The sequence below is a fragment of the Vicia villosa genome, linkage group LG4 (assembly GCF_029867415.1).
Source record: "Vicia villosa cultivar HV-30 ecotype Madison, WI linkage group LG4, Vvil1.0, whole genome shotgun sequence".
In the NCBI taxonomy this organism is placed as follows: domain Eukaryota; kingdom Viridiplantae; phylum Streptophyta; class Magnoliopsida; order Fabales; family Fabaceae; genus Vicia; species Vicia villosa.
In genome coordinates, this window is record NC_081183.1 from 187,519,089 (window position 1) to 187,536,703 (window position 17,615).

Below are 17,615 nucleotides of genomic sequence, written 5' to 3' on the forward strand. Positions count from 1 at the left end.
CACAAAGAAGAAAGTTGTTATTTTATTGAAAGCTTTATAACTTTCATTTTTTGTAAATCTAAATGTATTGTAACTGTGTGTATTAGCTTTTCAAAAAGTATTTTGTAATCATAAACAGTTTGTAAGATTAACCAGGTTGGTTAAGATTCCTTGGTGGACTAAAGGTTTAGTCAGGATCCTCGAAAAGACTTAGACGATTTGTCTTTATGGTTGTAATCAAAGGGTATTTGATTGGTGAATTAAGTCATTGTTAATAAGGCAAAATCACCTGGGTAGGGGGACTGGAGGTAGCCCAGTTAACAGTGAACCAAGATAAAATCTTGTGTTTTTTATCCTTTATGCTATTTTTTCCAGTTTGCATTTTGGGTGTTTTAAAGTGGTAAATCTTGCATCCCAATTCAAAACCTCTATTTTCTTGTATTTCATTGAATCTTTAGTTTTGATATCTAGATTGGATACGATGATGTAAGATCATATCTCCTAATCACTCAACCTTCATTAAAGTTCGTCTTTTTTTTTTTAATAAGCAATTGATTGATAAAGCTCGCACTAGGGGTGCAACCCTTACAAAAAAACAAGGCACTAAAGATTATTTGTGTCGGATAAAGGAAGTTTAAACCATTCATAATAGGTTGGCAAAAAAATCTAAAAAAGATTGTCTTATCTTCAATGTAGATTTTGAGAACACTTATGATTTTGTCAGTTGAAATTTCATTGATAATATGATGAAGATTGTATTTTCACAGGAGCCTGGCCATCTTGGTCAATGGTTATCCCACACAAGAGATTAATATCCAGAAAGGGATCAATGAGGATAAATCTTTCACACAGTTCCTTTTCACTATGGGTCTTGATCTTTTTTCTTTCTAGTGGGAACCTCAGACCTAGGTCTCTCATATTTAATATACAGATGACACTTGGGGGAGACAAATGCTATTAATATTTGAACTATTAAATATATCCTTAGTTTTCGTAGGAGTTCTTTTGTTAACGGAGTCTTGTCCTTAGATCTTAGGTGAATGCGAGTTTTTTAGTTGGGAATTTGAGCTTGTCGGTAACATATTGATTACCATTAGGGATTTTAGTTGCTAATCTGATGTGGATATGTGGTATTTGTTACATAATAATATTGGTTTATATTCTACTTAAGAGACATGTGCTTACCTCTTAAGACCTTCTTTACAACATGTTATTCCTCCTAATATTGGTAGAGTCTCGCCTCTTATTTGGAAGAGTAGGGCCCTTTATAAGGTCATTTCCTTCTCCTGGTTGCATTTTAGAGATAGAATTCGTACGAGGGTTAGCCTTTTTAGGTGTTAGGTTATTGTATATGGCTCAGTTTGAAGTTTGTGTTGCCTATATCTTGAGTCATTTTTAGAGACTTCGAGGTCTCTTGGGACCATGTCGAGAATTAGTCATGACTTAACTTTGTTCTATAATTTTGTGGTATGGGCCTTTTGAAAAAATTGTAACAAGTACATTTTTTCGAGCTTAACATCTACTAATGATGGAGTGGTGACATAATTATCTTTTGGTCTTAAAAGTGGTATCTTGGTAAGACTTCTTTTGTTTCCTGCACTTTCTTAGAGTGGATGGTAACCCTATTGTGCATGAACTGTTAGTTGTCTTTAAGGAATTGACTTCACAAGTTGGAGTGGTGATCCTCATTGGAAGGTTTCTTTGGTGCTGTCTTCATTTCTCTTAAGCTATCTATTTTCCAAGAGAACTTGTATGACATTTTTTGGGTAGTCAGCACAAGCATTCTCCTCCCTAAGACCGATACATTACATCATTCCCAGCTCCATGATTTTTTAGGTAGTCAGCACAAGCATTCTCCTCCCTAAGAGTATGAAATATTTGAACTCGTCATTCCCTAGAAAGAAGTTCTTTAATATTGCGAAACATCGCAACATAGAAATGCCAAACATTAACATACTCTTAGACAAGCTTGATAGTAGAGTTATAGTCATAATAACACATTCGATCTTTGATGTCAAGTTCTCAGGTCATACGCAAACCATGATATAACACCATAAGCTCAACATTAATAATAATAATAATAATAATAATAGCAATAATAATAATAATATTTTTTGAATAATAATATTTTAATATTAACCTATACATTTTTTTTTGAATCGTGAACATCCAAGATTAATATTACAAGACAAGATTAAATTAACCTATACATTGAATCAATGAAGCTTCTAAATCTTCATATCGGTTTTTAGGCGAGACGAAAATTTTCATCGGTTAATAAAAGTACATTTCTAGTAGTTAAACCATATCAAAACAATGCATCATAGTAATGGATTATGAAACCTTAAATTCAATTCGATCATTTGATTTATTATGTTATAATAATGACTTTTAATTTCGGCAAAATTTTACCACTAGATTCTCTTTTACCCCAAAACCTAAAATATCTCGGTAAAAAAGATATGAAACAAAAGATATTTAAAAGCTCACACAATTTTTTTTCTTTATTTCATTGTAATAAATGCATGTCTAATGCAACAAAACCTTATTTTGGTGTTGATGCAAATACATCAACTTGATTTCACACCTCACAAAACCAAACAAAACAGTGACCAATTATTTTTTATATAAAAGTAAAATAAATAAAACCAATACTCAAAATTTATGAATCACCCTCACCCCTCGTTGTAAAATTCTTCCATGAGAGAATCCAAATCCCTCTTCTAATCAAGGGCAAACATAACCACAAGAGATATTCATCAGAAGTAGAGCTGTATCAGCTACTTCCTCAGTAGTAGACTCGAAACCTGATTTTTTCCTCACCTTTGTTTGTGAATGTGAATGGATGCTAAAGCGATTGATTTTATTTGATTTGAAAAATATTCATTTTGTTTATCAAGGAGCTAGTGAGTCTCCTTGCTTATGAATACTAATGTCCCGAGTCGAAGAAACATTAACTAAGACATCAAGGTTTCCAACAAACACACAACCACACAACCAGTCCCACCACTTATCATTAAATCTAAAAAATTCCAACAGACAAAGTTATATGCTTTCTTAAAATTGACCTTTAAAATGAGACAATCCTTTTTGGTTTTCTTAGCCAAATCAACTATTTCATTCTAAGAAATTACCCATCAGCCAAAATATGCCCTTTCAATAATCCAATTGATTAAATTAGATAGCCTTATAATGAAACTACGAAGGACAAAATCCTTGCAATGAAACTGCCCAAACTATAAACTCAGTTCCTCTTTAAGGAAAGGATAGAATATCTTAAGAAAGGGAAATTTAAATCCATCAAGGCCAGAGATCTTATTTCCATCACACTAATAGAACATCAAGTCAATCTTCAACGGAAAAGTAGAGGTTATCACCTGATTATCCTCATAATAGAAAGTCTTAAAGATCGCCTTATTCAATCGAGGTTGATCAGAAAGAGGTTCTTTAAAATAATGACTAAAAAACCTGATAACCTCATGTCTAATATCAACAACTCCATCCAACCAAGAATCCTCCGCATGAAGAGCCAATATAGAATTTATTCTATTTATACTCTTGACACAAGCATGAATGGCATCTCCTTCCTTCAACCATTTAAACTTGGAACAATTAAGAATCTTCAACTCTAGGTAGACATTGGAGATCCACATTAGCTTGTGAAGAAGATGTTCTTCACTACTCCAAATTTGTTTTTTAGCAGCACCCCTACGAAAGCGCTTTTAGGAAAAAGCGCTGCTATAGGTTTCGCTAAAAACAAAACTAAAAATGAAGGGAAAAAAGCGCTGCTATAGGGGGTCCTACGAAAGCGCTTTTTAAAAGCGTTGGTATAGGGCTGGTTACCAAAGCGCTTTATAGAAGCGCTTCTATAGGGCGGTTACCAAAGCGCTTTTAGAAGCGCTGGTAAAGGGGTAGGTTACCAAAGCGTTTTCTATCTAAAAAGCGCTGGTATAGGGCTGGGTACCAAAGCGCTTTTTAAAAGCGCTCTCGTAGGGTATTTACAATTATATTTTTTTAAAACAAAACATTCCCAGGTTATTACGTTTTTCAGAAATCAGGATACCATTCTTCTTCCCCAAACGTAAACCTAGCATATCTCCATGAAAATCTCCGCCTTCCACGATATTGAATCACCACTCCATCCTTGAATTTCGTTTGGGGCTGAATTTTGATACTGAATCTCTGAATTTCGTCTTCTCCTTCCGCCTTGCAAAACTCTTCGTCTTCTCCTTCACTTCGTGGTTGATTAACAGCGACATATACCCCCGCCTCCGGCTGAATCTCGTCTTCTCCTTCACCGCCTCGCAAAGCTCTTCGTCGACTTCTCCTGTCACACTTCTTCTTCTTTCTCGGTGAGTCGATTTCACATTCCCTCTACTACTCTACTAGCAGAACTGTTAATTTTTATTCTATGTTATTTAAGAAATTGTTAGTGAAACATTGTTGATGATCTGTTCCTTAATAAAATCTGCACATGATATGAGCAGTATATCACATTGTTTATGAATGGTTATTTTCGGCAAAGTGTTCTTCAATGTAGTAGATAGCCCTTGTGGAATAATTAGGTTCATTAGCATTGTAATTGATTGTGGGATGTGATATATGATTTAAGGATGAAAACATTATTGAGTGATTTAGCACTGGGGTAGTTGCTGGTGTAGTTTACGATAAACCGGCATATGGTCTTGGGACTGTTTTTAATGTGTTCAAATTTCTCATGTTTGAGAACTTAATTACCACCGTGTCATTATAAAAGTGTTCATTAGATAGAAAGAATCTAAACACCTATTATTTTAAGAATTGAAGCTAGAGTATTGATATGTATCTTTGTGGAAGAGACACAGTTAACTATATATAAATAAAACATGACTATGTTGTGTGTTTTCTATATCAAAATGAGTACATGACTATGTTGTGTTTTTCTATATCAATATGTCTCATGCTTTTGTATCCTTTCTTTTGATCCATGCAACTCAAGAGAAAGGACGACTAAGTTTGCTCTTTTATTAGGAGAGTTATTGGTGATTTGTGTCGGTCATGGAATTGGTGATTGGTGTCAATGGGAAAACTCAAATTCTGAAACTGTGTTTTATGGAATCTGCACTATTCACCCGTTCTTATTATAATCATACATTGAATTGAATTTCTTGTATAGGTCTGACTGGATTGATAACTTTGGATCTCTTTGGAGCTCGTATCATTGACTCTGGTACTACATATTTACGAGTATGTACACACTTCAGACTATTGTTGATTTCCTTTGTTCATTTGATTTCCTTCCTTCTTTAAAATACCTAATTATAATTTGTGTCTCTATAAGCCGTTATGATATTGTTATAATTATTCAAAGAGAATAAATAAATATACATAAAATTTACTCTTCTTTTCTTTATACACATTTAAATCTTATTTCCTCTTATTGCATCATGTAGCATTTAATTATATTTTTATATACTTGTCAAATTCTATTAGCATACACTGTAGCTGCAATATAAATGCATTGGAAAATTCTGAAGTGTTTTGAATTTTGTTTAAAATTGTGATTTATATTGTAATTCTGAAGTGCTTTTAATTATATTTTCTTTCCTTTGAATTAGCAGCGTTTCTCGTCCTAGTTCGACGTACAGCGCTCATTCTCTATGTTTTCTTGAGTTCGGTAAAATCCGAGGTAAATTTCTTTCTCAAATTACTGGTATACTTTACGTTTTGACAGAAACGCATTATACCGTTTTGTGCCTTAATAATTAGTTGTTTTTGTTTAGCTTAATTAAGACATGGATAAGACATGGATGAATTCAAACCGATTGTCGAAAGAGTACGAGAAAGGGGTATGGGAATTCGTTAAGTTTGCGGTTGCGTACTCCGAAGACCCGATTCGAATGACATGTCCTTGCTTGGGTTGTTGTTATGGGGGTAAGGTTGACGGGAATCAGTTGGCATCGCATTTACTACGATTTGGAATTGATAGAAGTTATACATGTTGGAATTTGCATGGTGAGCAAAGTAACGGAAATGTTGAGTCGAGGTGTAATACGAAGTATGCTTCAAACGACGATTTCACAGACACATACGATTATGATCGAGTCGAAGAGATTGCAGAAGCGCTTGAAGCTATCTTTGGTATTGAATTCCTGTCAAATATTGCACTAGATGACATGCATAAGATTTTTTCGCATGACCAACTAGGCGTCGGTAATATTCACTCATACATCCGGTAATATTCCCTCATCCGATATATTATTTAATTAGTTGAACAATTTATTTACACATTTCAATGAAAATAATCTAATGTTTATTATGTTTTTATTTAAGGTTGTTGTATGACAAAGTGTTGCGCGAGACTACATTGTCAAACAGATTCCGTTTTGTGTCTTTCGCTCATTGCAGCGGACAAACAATTGCTACGGAAACGGAATCAGTTAGACAGTACTTAGTCGATAGATTCCTGTCCACCGGCAATACAGATAGTCTGTTTCTTTGGGCGTATAATACCCGACCAGTAGGGTTAGTTTCTCATTCTTGGTTCATCTAATCTTTGTTTCTTTTGTGTAGCAAAATTTTCATATAAACTTTTGTTTTAATTTATAGAGCACACTGGTTGTTGCTTGCTATCAACCCTATAAGAGAAGTGGTATATTTTCTGAATTCGGTAGATGGTGAGTGGACCAATTATCCGGCTATGAAGTCAATGATTGATACGTAAGTGGGATCGTTCTAAATATTCGTGTATATTTATATATTTAATTATTTGTGAGATTGATCTAAATATATGCTTTTATATTTTTGTTAGATCAATACAAGTGTTCTGAAGTCAAAGAGACGCACAGGTATCCCGGACTAAATCAAACAACATTACTTGGATCAAAGTGCAGGTACATTAATTTTCACAATTTTTCTTATAATAGTTATGCTACTTGATAAAACAAGACAACTATAAAATCTTATTTGTTTTTCTATGTAGTGTCCGCAACAGCGAAACAGTTCAGATTGCGGATACTTTGTTTTGAGGTTTATGAAAGAAATCATTCAAACGAATCAATTAGAGATTCCAATCACGGTATGGATTTATAACTTAAGATAATTTCTTATAATTTATTACATTTAACTAAATCATTCATATTATGTTTTTGTTATGTAGTACTTTGATGACTTCTATGTTGCTTCTTACACGAGACTTAAGTTGGAAGAAATCAAAGAGGAATTGTGTCAATTTTATATTCAACAACTATTCATATAGGTATGAATACATTATTGTGTGAACAGTTTTATGAATACATTATTTTGATAATGACTTCGTGTTTGAGTTTCTTTGGTGGATGTTGGTTCATTTTGCTTAATATTAGTTGACGATGATGACGTTGTTATATGAATCAAGTTTGTTTTTGTTGTTGTTAAGTGGTGCTGATAGTTTGATTTGAGACTGAATTGATGACACATTACATTGGTGGATTGAGTTGCAAATCACATGAAATTGTTGCTAATAATATTGTTGATGTTACTAAATGACAATTTGTTTTCTTGGAAAATTTGAAGTATAGATGTTGGAGCCTTTAATTGACCCTGTTGTTCTGTTCATACTTTGCAGGACCAGGACCGTGCGCTCGTCGGATTTTTTACATTTCGGGCTTATATTCAGATTTAGTTATTGTTAGAGATGAGTTAGTTATATGTATCTAATTGAGTTTGTTTGACATGAGTTAGTTACATGTGAATTGAACTATAATGATGTATATATATTATTTTGGATTATAATGGTATTATATTAGTATATATATTGTCCTACCTATGGTTGAAAATATTACAGGTTGAAAATATATTACCGGTCGAAAATATTACAGGTTGAACATAAATATAAATTACAGGTCGAACAGGGAGGCTTAAATTACAGGTTGCACTTTAAAATACTGCGTTTAGCAACGACAGCGCTTTAAAAAACGCTCTTAAAGGGCTACCTACTAAAGCGCTTTATAACTAAAAGCGCTGCCTAAGATAAAAAAAAAACATAAAAGATAAAAAAAAACGCAACCTACGAAAGCGCTTCTGGAAAAAGCGCTGCTATAGGGGGGCTACGAGAGCGCTTTTCTGGATAAAAGCGCTGCTATAGGGGGGCTACGAGAGCGCTTTTCTGGAAAAAGCGCTGCTATAGGGGGGGCTACGGGAGCGCTTTTATGGAAAAAACGCTGCTATAGGGGGGGATACGAGAGCGCTTTTCTGGAAAAAGCGCTGCTATAGGGGGGCTACAAGAGCGCTTTTGGAGTTTCAAAAACGCTGTCGTTAGCGCTGGCTTTGGCAGCGCTTTTAAGCGCTCTTAAAGCCCACAAAAAGCGCTTTTAAAGCCCTTGCACGTTGTAGTGCTTCATTTATCTTAGCTTAGTTTTGATGAGGACAAAAGCTTATCATTGAAGAAAGATCAAAGAAGAAAAAGATTAAAATCAAGTATCAAGTTGGGACAAGCTTTGGAAATCAAAGGATTTAATCATGAAGATTAAGGTACAATGGTAATTCATATGTATATAAGCTTTAAGTGTTCAAAATATTTTTTATCTAAACCATTATATGTTTCTAAAATATTCATGCATGATTGTCATTAAAAGCACAACTTTTAAAAGGAAAATTTTCAAGTTTTTAAAGGAGTCATTCAATTGACTCTTAGCATCAATTGATTGATCACTACAAGAAAATTGACAGATTATGACGGTTATTTTGGCAGATTACGACGGTTAAAACTGCCTCAATATACATTCTACGACGGTTAAAGTACCGTCGCAGAATCGTGTGTCCCCAACCTGTTTCGCGACGGTTGTCAAAACCGTCATACCAACCGTCGCGCTAGTTCACGACGGGTTGGAACTGACTCAAACAAGAAATGACGACGGTTAAAAACCGTCGTGAATATGCCCTTGATTTTTGTTTTTGTTGTTGTTCGCGACGGTTAAAACCAGTCGTGAATCTTATATCCTGACGGTTGGAACCGTCGTAAATATGCTTTTGATTTTTGTCTTCTTATTATTTGCAACAGTTTAAAACCGTCGTGAATGTGATATCCTGGTAACGGTTTAAAGCGCTACTAACTATTAAATTTATATATTTAACAACAATTTAAACCATTATTAATTTTTATGTATTGTATTATATTTTTTATTTAAATTATTTCTACTAAAATATTTTTAAATCTAGTATTCTTATTTTCTTTAAATTATTTCTAACATAAATTTTTTATCTATAGTATTTTTTTTCTATCACTTTTTAACGTAATAAAATTAATTCTAATAAAAAACATTTAATATCAAATAAGCATCACAAGATAAAAAAGTGAGTTCCATTATCATGTAAAATGCGAGTTCCATAATCATGTCATGTAGTACCATAAACCGAAAATATATCAAATCCTAATCTTATAATAATAAGTATCATTATGCCAAAAATACATAATAAATAATAAAATTCATAATCTAATTAATTACTCCCAAAGCTCATCTCTAACCATCATCTGATACTCTTCGTGATCTTGATAAGTTAGCACATTAAAAAGATAGAGAGCTAGGATCTGCAGATAAATGTATAATTTTGACCATTAATTACTATACATATATGGTGGTAAGGTCCAATAGAATGAAATAATTTTAATGAAAGCTATCTGAAATGCTTACAAAGAATGATGGTCCAAAACATATGACAAAGATCTTTTACAAGTTTATCATAGATATGATGTTCCAACATTTAAAACTTTCTACCAATTGAGTTTCCTTTCTCAAATAAACTTCAACAAATAAAGATATTTGCATCTATCATACCCCACTCTATCATTGTATTTCTCCATTTATACAAATACTTTTCTAACTAAACAAATGTTATCCTAACACCAACACACCAAAGGTGTAATTTAGTCCATTAATTTCGAACATAGTTGACTGAACTCTGAAAAATAAACTATGGAGTAGCTCAAGGACCCCAAGTTCAGATGCAAAAGATACAATGTGAAGACTTATTGTCTAAGCAAATAAAAATTACCTGTGTAAATTACCTAACTCTCAAGTCAAATGTGATTCCTTCATGACCAAAAGTGACTTTCCAATAAATAAAGCTCGGTCATATTTTATTGCCAACATCAGTGGAACAGGTAACTTAAGCAGCTTCAATGAAGTAGCAAGGAATCCAATAAGTCTTCATTCTGGTCCTTGTTATATGGCATAAACTATTGTTGACACAATTGTTCTACTCTAGACTCTAAAAGAGTAATCTTCCCTTGTTTCATATCAAAATGACGATAGACCTGCAAGAGAGATAAAATAAGAATCAATTTGTTTCATAGTTAATTCATTATTTAAAGATGTTAAGCACCAATGACTCTAAAGAACAGGGAAACAAAAAGAAAAAAGAATTAAATATTAAATCCACATTAAATAAGGTAATACATTAGAATGATATAAGGAATAGGTGATTAATACATTTTCTATTGAAGTAATAAAAATAAACAAGGTAACAAAATCAGAACAAGCTTACAAGCTGGAAAAATGTATGCATTATTGGCATGTATTGACAAGGAATGAATCATATATAAATGATTTGATTGAAAATGAGAAATTGTAACGAATGTGAAGAAGATTTTAGAACCGGGCCAGAATAATAAACTTTACCTTAACAGTCTCAATGAGAGTGCAAACAGGTTCGTGTTCATGAGCCCAAGGCTTCTTGAAGTGTTGAAGTGAATTTGCCCGTGAACTAACAATTAAACCCTGTAAGAGAAGAAATAGACACTTTAGAACAAATTAATTTTCAAAATATTAAACTTATCGTTTTTTCCACTACCTTTGAATCTACAAGCCATATCTTCCTACGACTCTCTTCATTAGGTGTTTTAGTCTGCTGCAGAAATAAATAGAAAGACATCACCAATTAAAATGAACTTGATCTTTCATAAAATAGGAATTACTAATGTAAAAAACAATGAATAGTTGGTTCACCTGCTTTGACATCTCAAGAGCAATTGGCTCAGCTATACCAGTTCCCGCCTGAAAACATAACCCTGTCTAGGTTAGTTATGATCGTACTTCTCCAGCATCAAGGAAGAGGAATGAGTGCCACCGATGAGCTTCAAGGCTGCTACAACTCTAGCAAGAACAACAGATGCAGTCCCCTAAGAAAAATGCATTAATTAATAGTTAAAGACACACAAAAAAGAAAAGAATACAATAGGTTCAAAAACACCATAATCTAAGCTTGAAATATTTAAAAACCTGAAAATGTCACATGTTTCATACAGGGAAAGGTGTGTATTTAGTAAGCTCCGTGAATTGAGGGTAGCACTACAACCTTCTTCTGCACAAAGATGTCACATGTTTCATACAGAGTCCAAATTCATATTGTTATTAACTTATTGCTTTAAACTTGAAAATGATGCAATCGAGTTTATGGGCAGTAAATACTAAATAGTAATTGCTCCAAGAGAATCAACACGGTAAAAGCAGTAAACTTATGTGAATGTTTATTAATAACTCTGCTTTAGAGATGTAAAAGGAATCACAGGTATTTACTTGCATTTGCACTGATAGGTTGTAATATTTTTTAGTTAAAGTAAATAGAAGATGACCTTAAAATGAATACAAAATTCAAGAAAATTATTCTACAAACCTTGTTGTGATGTCTAATTAGATTTCGGTGTAACTGAACCATTTAGATCCCTTTTTCTTTTCTGCCTACATGTTAATAGTGTGTCTATCACTCTATTGTCTACATATTATCTGATATACATCTAACCAAATGAAAAAGAAATTGAATTCAGAGACGCAACATTTTGAAGGAAAAAAATAACAGAATGCATTTTCAAGTTTCAACAGACCTGAGAGCAAGGACTGGTCCTGGTTTGCCACACGGTTTTTTTAAATTTTTTAAATTAGGAAGCGATCTGGACAATGACAAGTACAAAGCTGCATCCAGGCCTGGCATATAGAGCCTAACCACTTTGTGAATAAGAGGTTTATTCTGCATATCATGAGAGTGTTGTATTAGTGATTGCAGTGAAACAAAGTCTGATACGCCGCACGAGTTTAATTTGATGGTCTAACACTATTTCCTATCGAGGAGTTTGGATTCGGCCTATCTCAACCTACAAAATCGACCTGGAAGCTGAGGAATGTCACTCACTTATCAACATTGTCTAACTTCTTATAAATTTAAAGACACGCATAACTCCACTTTAAGAAGTAAAAATATTTAGAAACTAGTCCTTGAATGTCCTGTAAAATGCCATAGTCATGAATATTAAAATTAAAAAAGTGTTGGGAAGAACCTACAGCAGAATTGAGAGTTGATCTATCTTGAAAAAAACTTCGGCTTCAGCCTGCAATAAGAGATTAAGCAACTCCAGTTACATATTTGAAGAGACTCACAAAATTGCATTGACTTTCTAAACATGCAGAAAGGGGAATTAAATTTCCAAATAGAAAAATCAAAGAATATGTATAAGATGTATAAACCTCAGGACAATAGATATCGTAGAAATCGGTGCATTTGTTGGAATCGTTTCCATCGATGGAAGAAAGGGATTCATATTATTCTTCGAGGATTCCGTTCTCGCGGAAGTTGCTACCGGGAAGTGAGTCGTGAAGAAGGAAATTCGGTACAGTGGTTTTAAAACAGAAGAGGACCCCTATCAGAGAGAAAGAGATAGAAGGGAATTCGATGATACGGGAAGAAGAAGTGTACTTGTGAGCTTCGGTATCGTCGAAGAATATCTCTGGTGGTGCTACTCGCTCCGGTCTCAACGCCATTACAAAACCCTAAAACCCTAAAACCACACTTTGTTGATTTGTTATTCGAGAATAATACACTTAACAATAGAAGGAGAGGAGGTTTTCACGTAGAAGGAGAGGAGGTAGAAGCTGGTACGTAGGGTTTGGCAAAATATTTTTTTATTTTAAAAGATACTTAATACTATTTTTGTTGAATTAAAATTAAAGCTATAATGTCATTATAAAAAAATTTAAATTTAATTTATTTTATATAAAATAATATATTAGAGAGGGAATATTTCCCTCATAACTATTTTGCAATTGTTGAATTAAAATTAAAGCTACAACATCATTATAAAGAAATTTAAAATTATTTTATTTTATATAAAATAATATAATAGACAGGGAATATTCTCCTCATAACTATTTTGTAATTGTGGACGACGGTAGGTTCACCGTCGTGAAGTTTGATAATTTTTAAGTAAGTGAGCGCGACGGTTGGTTCACCGTCGTGACCTTTGATAAGTTTCTCATGGTCCAAGACGTGTGTTATTTGGTTTGGTGGGCGACAGTTAATGTACCGTCGTAACATACAATTTAGGGCGGTTTTTAAGCCGTCGTGAATTGATTTCTACAACAGTAATTGTATAACCGTCGTTATATTTAATAATTTTTAAAAAATGTAAGGACGGTAGTTGTATACCGTCGTAACACGCGTCTCTATATTAGAGTTACGACAGTTATCAAGTAACTGTCACAATTTTTGTGTCGTAAAACCCTAATTTTCTTGTAGTGGATGTGCTCTCTTTTTGAATAACTAATTTGCATAAATATGGCATTTTGAAACTGCCGCAATCTTCCTGTTTTTTTTTAAACAATACACCGTCATAAACTGTGGCCGTTTGAAACCGTCACAATTTTACTGTTTTTTGAAACAACAACTTGATTTGTAAGCTATGGCAGTTTGAAACCACTGTAATTTTTACAATTCTTTTATACAACATACTATTTTGAAACATATGAACCATTGTGATTCAAATTCATTGTATCGAATCGAAGAGTCATAATGAGATGTATTTAAGTCAAAATACATCAGTTTTTCATTAATCTCTTTCATTAAAAAAATTCACATACAATTCAAACAATTTTCTAAGTGTTCATACATCATAAAATAATGAAACTTTGTACATAAACTTTCATATCATTAAATAAGTTTCATTCAAATTTCTGAGCACTTAAGGTATATATATATATATATATATATATATATATATATATATATATATATATATATATATATATATATATATAAACAACACATCAAACTATAAATAATGAAAGCGGATTCTCGATACTAATATTTTGCGCAACACTCTTTAAATCAATACATTAAAGATTTGATTTAATTTAAATTAACTTGTCATTTTTTTCTTAAATTTTGCCTCAATTAAAGATTACAATAAATAATCATCAAGAACAAAACTTTACTTGAGGATCCATTATGAATTTTAAAAGACGATTTTAAAAAAATTATTTGTGATTCAAAATATAAAACAAAATAAATGAATTAAGATTTAGTAAAATTATCAAATTAAAATATAAAAACGTGTTGAGTTTAAAGAATTATATTAAAAAAATCATGAAAAATATAAAATAAATTTAATGCATTTAATAAAAAACTTTTCTAAGTCATTGCTACTATTAAAAATCCCAAAATAAAGAAAAATAGGATGCTTACAATGAGCATCACATAGAAGAGAAAGATCACCAATATATGCAGATAAAAAACTCATGTATTTTTCCACAACAATAGTGTGGGAACACTTTCCTAAAAACAAAAACCAATAGAAAACAAGTTCTAGCAATACATGAGGATGATTGAGGAATGGTGTGCTCAAAGAAATCAGTTGATCCAATTAACACCCAAGTTTGGTGCATCCTGAAACAACACTAATGGAAAACTAGAGTCTAAATTCAATCTCATCCTAGCTGCTACAATCCAATTTAATGTAATTGCTTATATAAAAAAAAGAGTTTTAATAATAATAATAATAATAATAATAATAATAATAATAATAATAATAATAATAATAATAATAATAATAATAATAATAATAATAATAATAATAATAATAATAATAATGGTAGTTTTGGGTAGGATTTAGCTGTTTGTACATTTTTTCCCCTTTGATGGTTGTATTTTTCTGTCTTTCTTTTTTAAAATATATTTTACCATTAAAAAAAAAATTTAATAGCAATTATAATAATAATAATTTAAAACTAACCTATACATTGAATCAATGAAGGTTAAGCAAAAAAAAACCAATGAATGTTTTAAATCTTCGTTTATCGGTTTTGAAGCGAGACAAAATTTTCAACAGACACTCAAAATAACCAGCCTATAATAAAAGTAGATTCAAGGTTCTGACTAGTTAAACCATATCAAAACAATGCATTATAGTTAAGGAATATGAAACCTTAGATTGAGTTTGATCATATGATTTATTACGCTATAATGGCGTTTAATTTCAGTAAAATTTTACCACTAGATTCTCTTTTACCCCCAAAACCTAAGATATCTCAGTGCAAAATATACTGTATGAAACAAAAGATATTTAAAAGCTCACACAAAATTTCTCTTTATTTCATTTAATAAATGCAATGCATGTATAATGCAACAAAACCTTATTTTGGTTGTGATGCAAGTACATTAACTTGATTTCACAACTCACAATACCAAACAAAACAGTGACCAATTATTTTTTATATAAAAGTCAAATAAAAATACCAAAACTCAAAATTTATCAACCACCCTCACCCCTCATTGTAAAATTCTTACATGAGAGAATCCTACTCCCTCTTCTAATTAAGGGTAAACATACCCACAAGAGATATCCATCAGAAGTAGAGCTGTATCAGCTACTTCCTCAGTAGTAGACTCGAAACCCGATTTTTTCCTCACCTTTGTTAAGAAAAAATCAAGTCTCTCCATCATCTCTTCAGATAAGCTACTATCATTAGTAGTCGTAGCAGTAATAGTAGCAGCAGCACTAGTTGAAGTTGAAGAAGTCTTGTTCTTCTTGAATTGTGTACATTTGTTCACAAGAAGTTTCTCTTCTTTCTCTTTGCCATGTCCCAAACTATTGTCAGCCTCTACAGCAGCCCTTCTTGCCTTCCTCTGCCTAATTCCACAAGCATTGCAAAGTGTCTGCACCAACAACATATTCATGTTAATCAACTATCAATCAAATTAAAGTATATTAATTAGTATTTAATTAACTAAAACAATATAAATGTGGAATAACACTTTCATGAGTCCAGCTAGTGTGATCTCTTGAAATATTCAATTAATAAAAAACTTATATTAATATTAAAATTCATATAATTTTATCGATCGAAAAATATTTCTACTCATATATATAGCTTGATGAATGTTGAATTACCGAGAAAAAATAGAGGTGGAAAATAAAATTTATCTTTAAATTTGATTTCTTTACTAAAAGATGATTTTTAATCAAACGAATTGAAACGACAATGGCCAAATTTTAATAGATCAAACATTCGAGACGACCTGATAGTAAATGAAAGAGTAGTCATGAATAGGGGAAAATTGATCAACTAATTACCTTAGGACCCACAGGGCCACTCCTCCAAAGTGGGGTAGAGGTAGTTTGACACTCAGTACAAACCCTAGCAGTAGGGCTTCCTTGATTGTACCTTTCATTTTGAATTCCTTCATTTGAAGGAGTTGTGGCAGCAGCACCAGCAGTTGCATCGATAATTGCCTTGTCTTCGTTTATGTCTCCATAACTGCTTCCAGGTATCATCAACATTTTCATCAACCTTGCCTTTGAAGACACCCATCTGTCATTTCTTTTGCTGCGATCTTCCACCTCCATCGATGATGGTAAATTTGTGTCACGCGCAATGCTTTGACCAACCATAGCTGCACCACTCGACGAATTATAGAGTTGTAGGTGATTGGTTGATGATGATGATCCACCATGATGAGGTCCCAGCTTATGATCCTAAAGTAATAAAATCAGAGAGATAAAAAAAATGCATTAGATCACAAAGATCTAAAAATCAAGACTGTAAATCAGATCATAGGCGTAAATCATAATTATATCATTTTATATAAAATTTCAAATTAACTCATCAAAGCTTTATAAATAATTTATACAATCATGATCGCTGATCATGATCATCGATGATCATGATCATCACTGCTATGTAGATACATAGTATTGGAACAAATAAATAAAAAATTATAGAGAATTAGTGATAATCTAAGATAAAAATATATATACGAAGATAAAAAAGAGAAAAATAAATTAAAATTAGCGGGATCATGTAAATACGATCTTGCCTTAGGATCATGATTTCCTTGAAATTGATCAAGAAAATTAAACAAGGTAGGACAGTCCTGTTTAACAGGAGAAACATCTAGGGACTGGTTTTGACCTTGTTGCAAGGTCTTGGAACCTGGTTGATTCGGAGTTACAGGAGTCATGGCTGGATATGAGAGAGAAACAGTGGACAGTACAAAGAGATAGGGTAAGAGAGAGAGAAAGAAAGTAATCAAAAGGTTGTAGGGTTCTTATATGAGAGGCTAAAAAGAGAAGAGTTGTCTCAAAAAGACATTCACGTGGTTGCAATTCTCGTTTTCAAAGACACAAATACAAACAAAATGAAGAAAGAGACAAGAAAAAACTCCAAACACACTACGATAATACAAACAACAATGCCCGGTATGTTGTTTTTGAGTCCTTACGCTCATTTATATACACACTCATCACATGAATTTCACTCATAAATTATTTTTTTTTAATTTTATTTACTTTTTTAAGGATTTTTTACCATTTTTTATTTTATTATTATCTTATGTCTAGAAGCAACGTATGT

General features: G+C 32.4%; 2 protein-coding genes across 11 annotated transcripts; both read right to left on the reverse strand.

The window, feature by feature from the left end:
* Positions 1 to 9,304: 9,304 nt before the first annotated feature.
* On the reverse strand, positions 9,305 to 12,866 carry LOC131600560 (NADP-dependent malic enzyme-like). Of its 10 annotated transcripts, XR_009283191.1 has the most exons (10): positions 12,456 to 12,866; positions 12,273 to 12,319; positions 11,819 to 11,961; positions 11,611 to 11,731; positions 11,217 to 11,298; positions 10,944 to 11,116; positions 10,789 to 10,845; positions 10,617 to 10,715; positions 9,991 to 10,252; positions 9,305 to 9,526 (listed from the first exon to the last, which is right to left on the reverse strand). XR_009283191.1 is itself a non-coding variant. In XM_058872706.1 (6 exons), exons 2-5 carry the CDS (start codon positions 10,953 to 10,955, stop codon positions 10,175 to 10,177), a joined length of 246 nt encoding a protein of 81 aa, XP_058728689.1. In that variant the 5' UTR covers positions 10,956 to 11,116; positions 11,241 to 11,298; the 3' UTR covers positions 9,305 to 9,526; positions 9,991 to 10,174. The 10 variants fall into 10 exon arrangements, 2 of the variants coding, with proteins under 2 accessions (XP_058728689.1, XP_058728690.1); XR_009283192.1 differs by lacking the exon at positions 11,611 to 11,731 and having other exon boundaries at positions 11,241 to 11,298; XR_009283196.1 differs by lacking the exon at positions 11,611 to 11,731 and having other exon boundaries at positions 10,789 to 10,842.
* Positions 12,867 to 15,380: 2,514 nt separating this feature from the next.
* On the reverse strand, positions 15,381 to 17,223 carry LOC131598539 (putative GATA transcription factor 22). The gene is made up of 3 exons (XM_058871127.1): positions 17,080 to 17,223; positions 16,337 to 16,738; positions 15,381 to 15,918 (listed from the first exon to the last, which is right to left on the reverse strand). The coding sequence occupies exons 1-3, from the start codon at positions 17,221 to 17,223 to the stop codon at positions 15,577 to 15,579; spliced, it is 888 nt and encodes a 295-aa protein (XP_058727110.1). The 3' UTR covers positions 15,381 to 15,576.
* Positions 17,224 to 17,615: the final 392 nt, after the last annotated feature.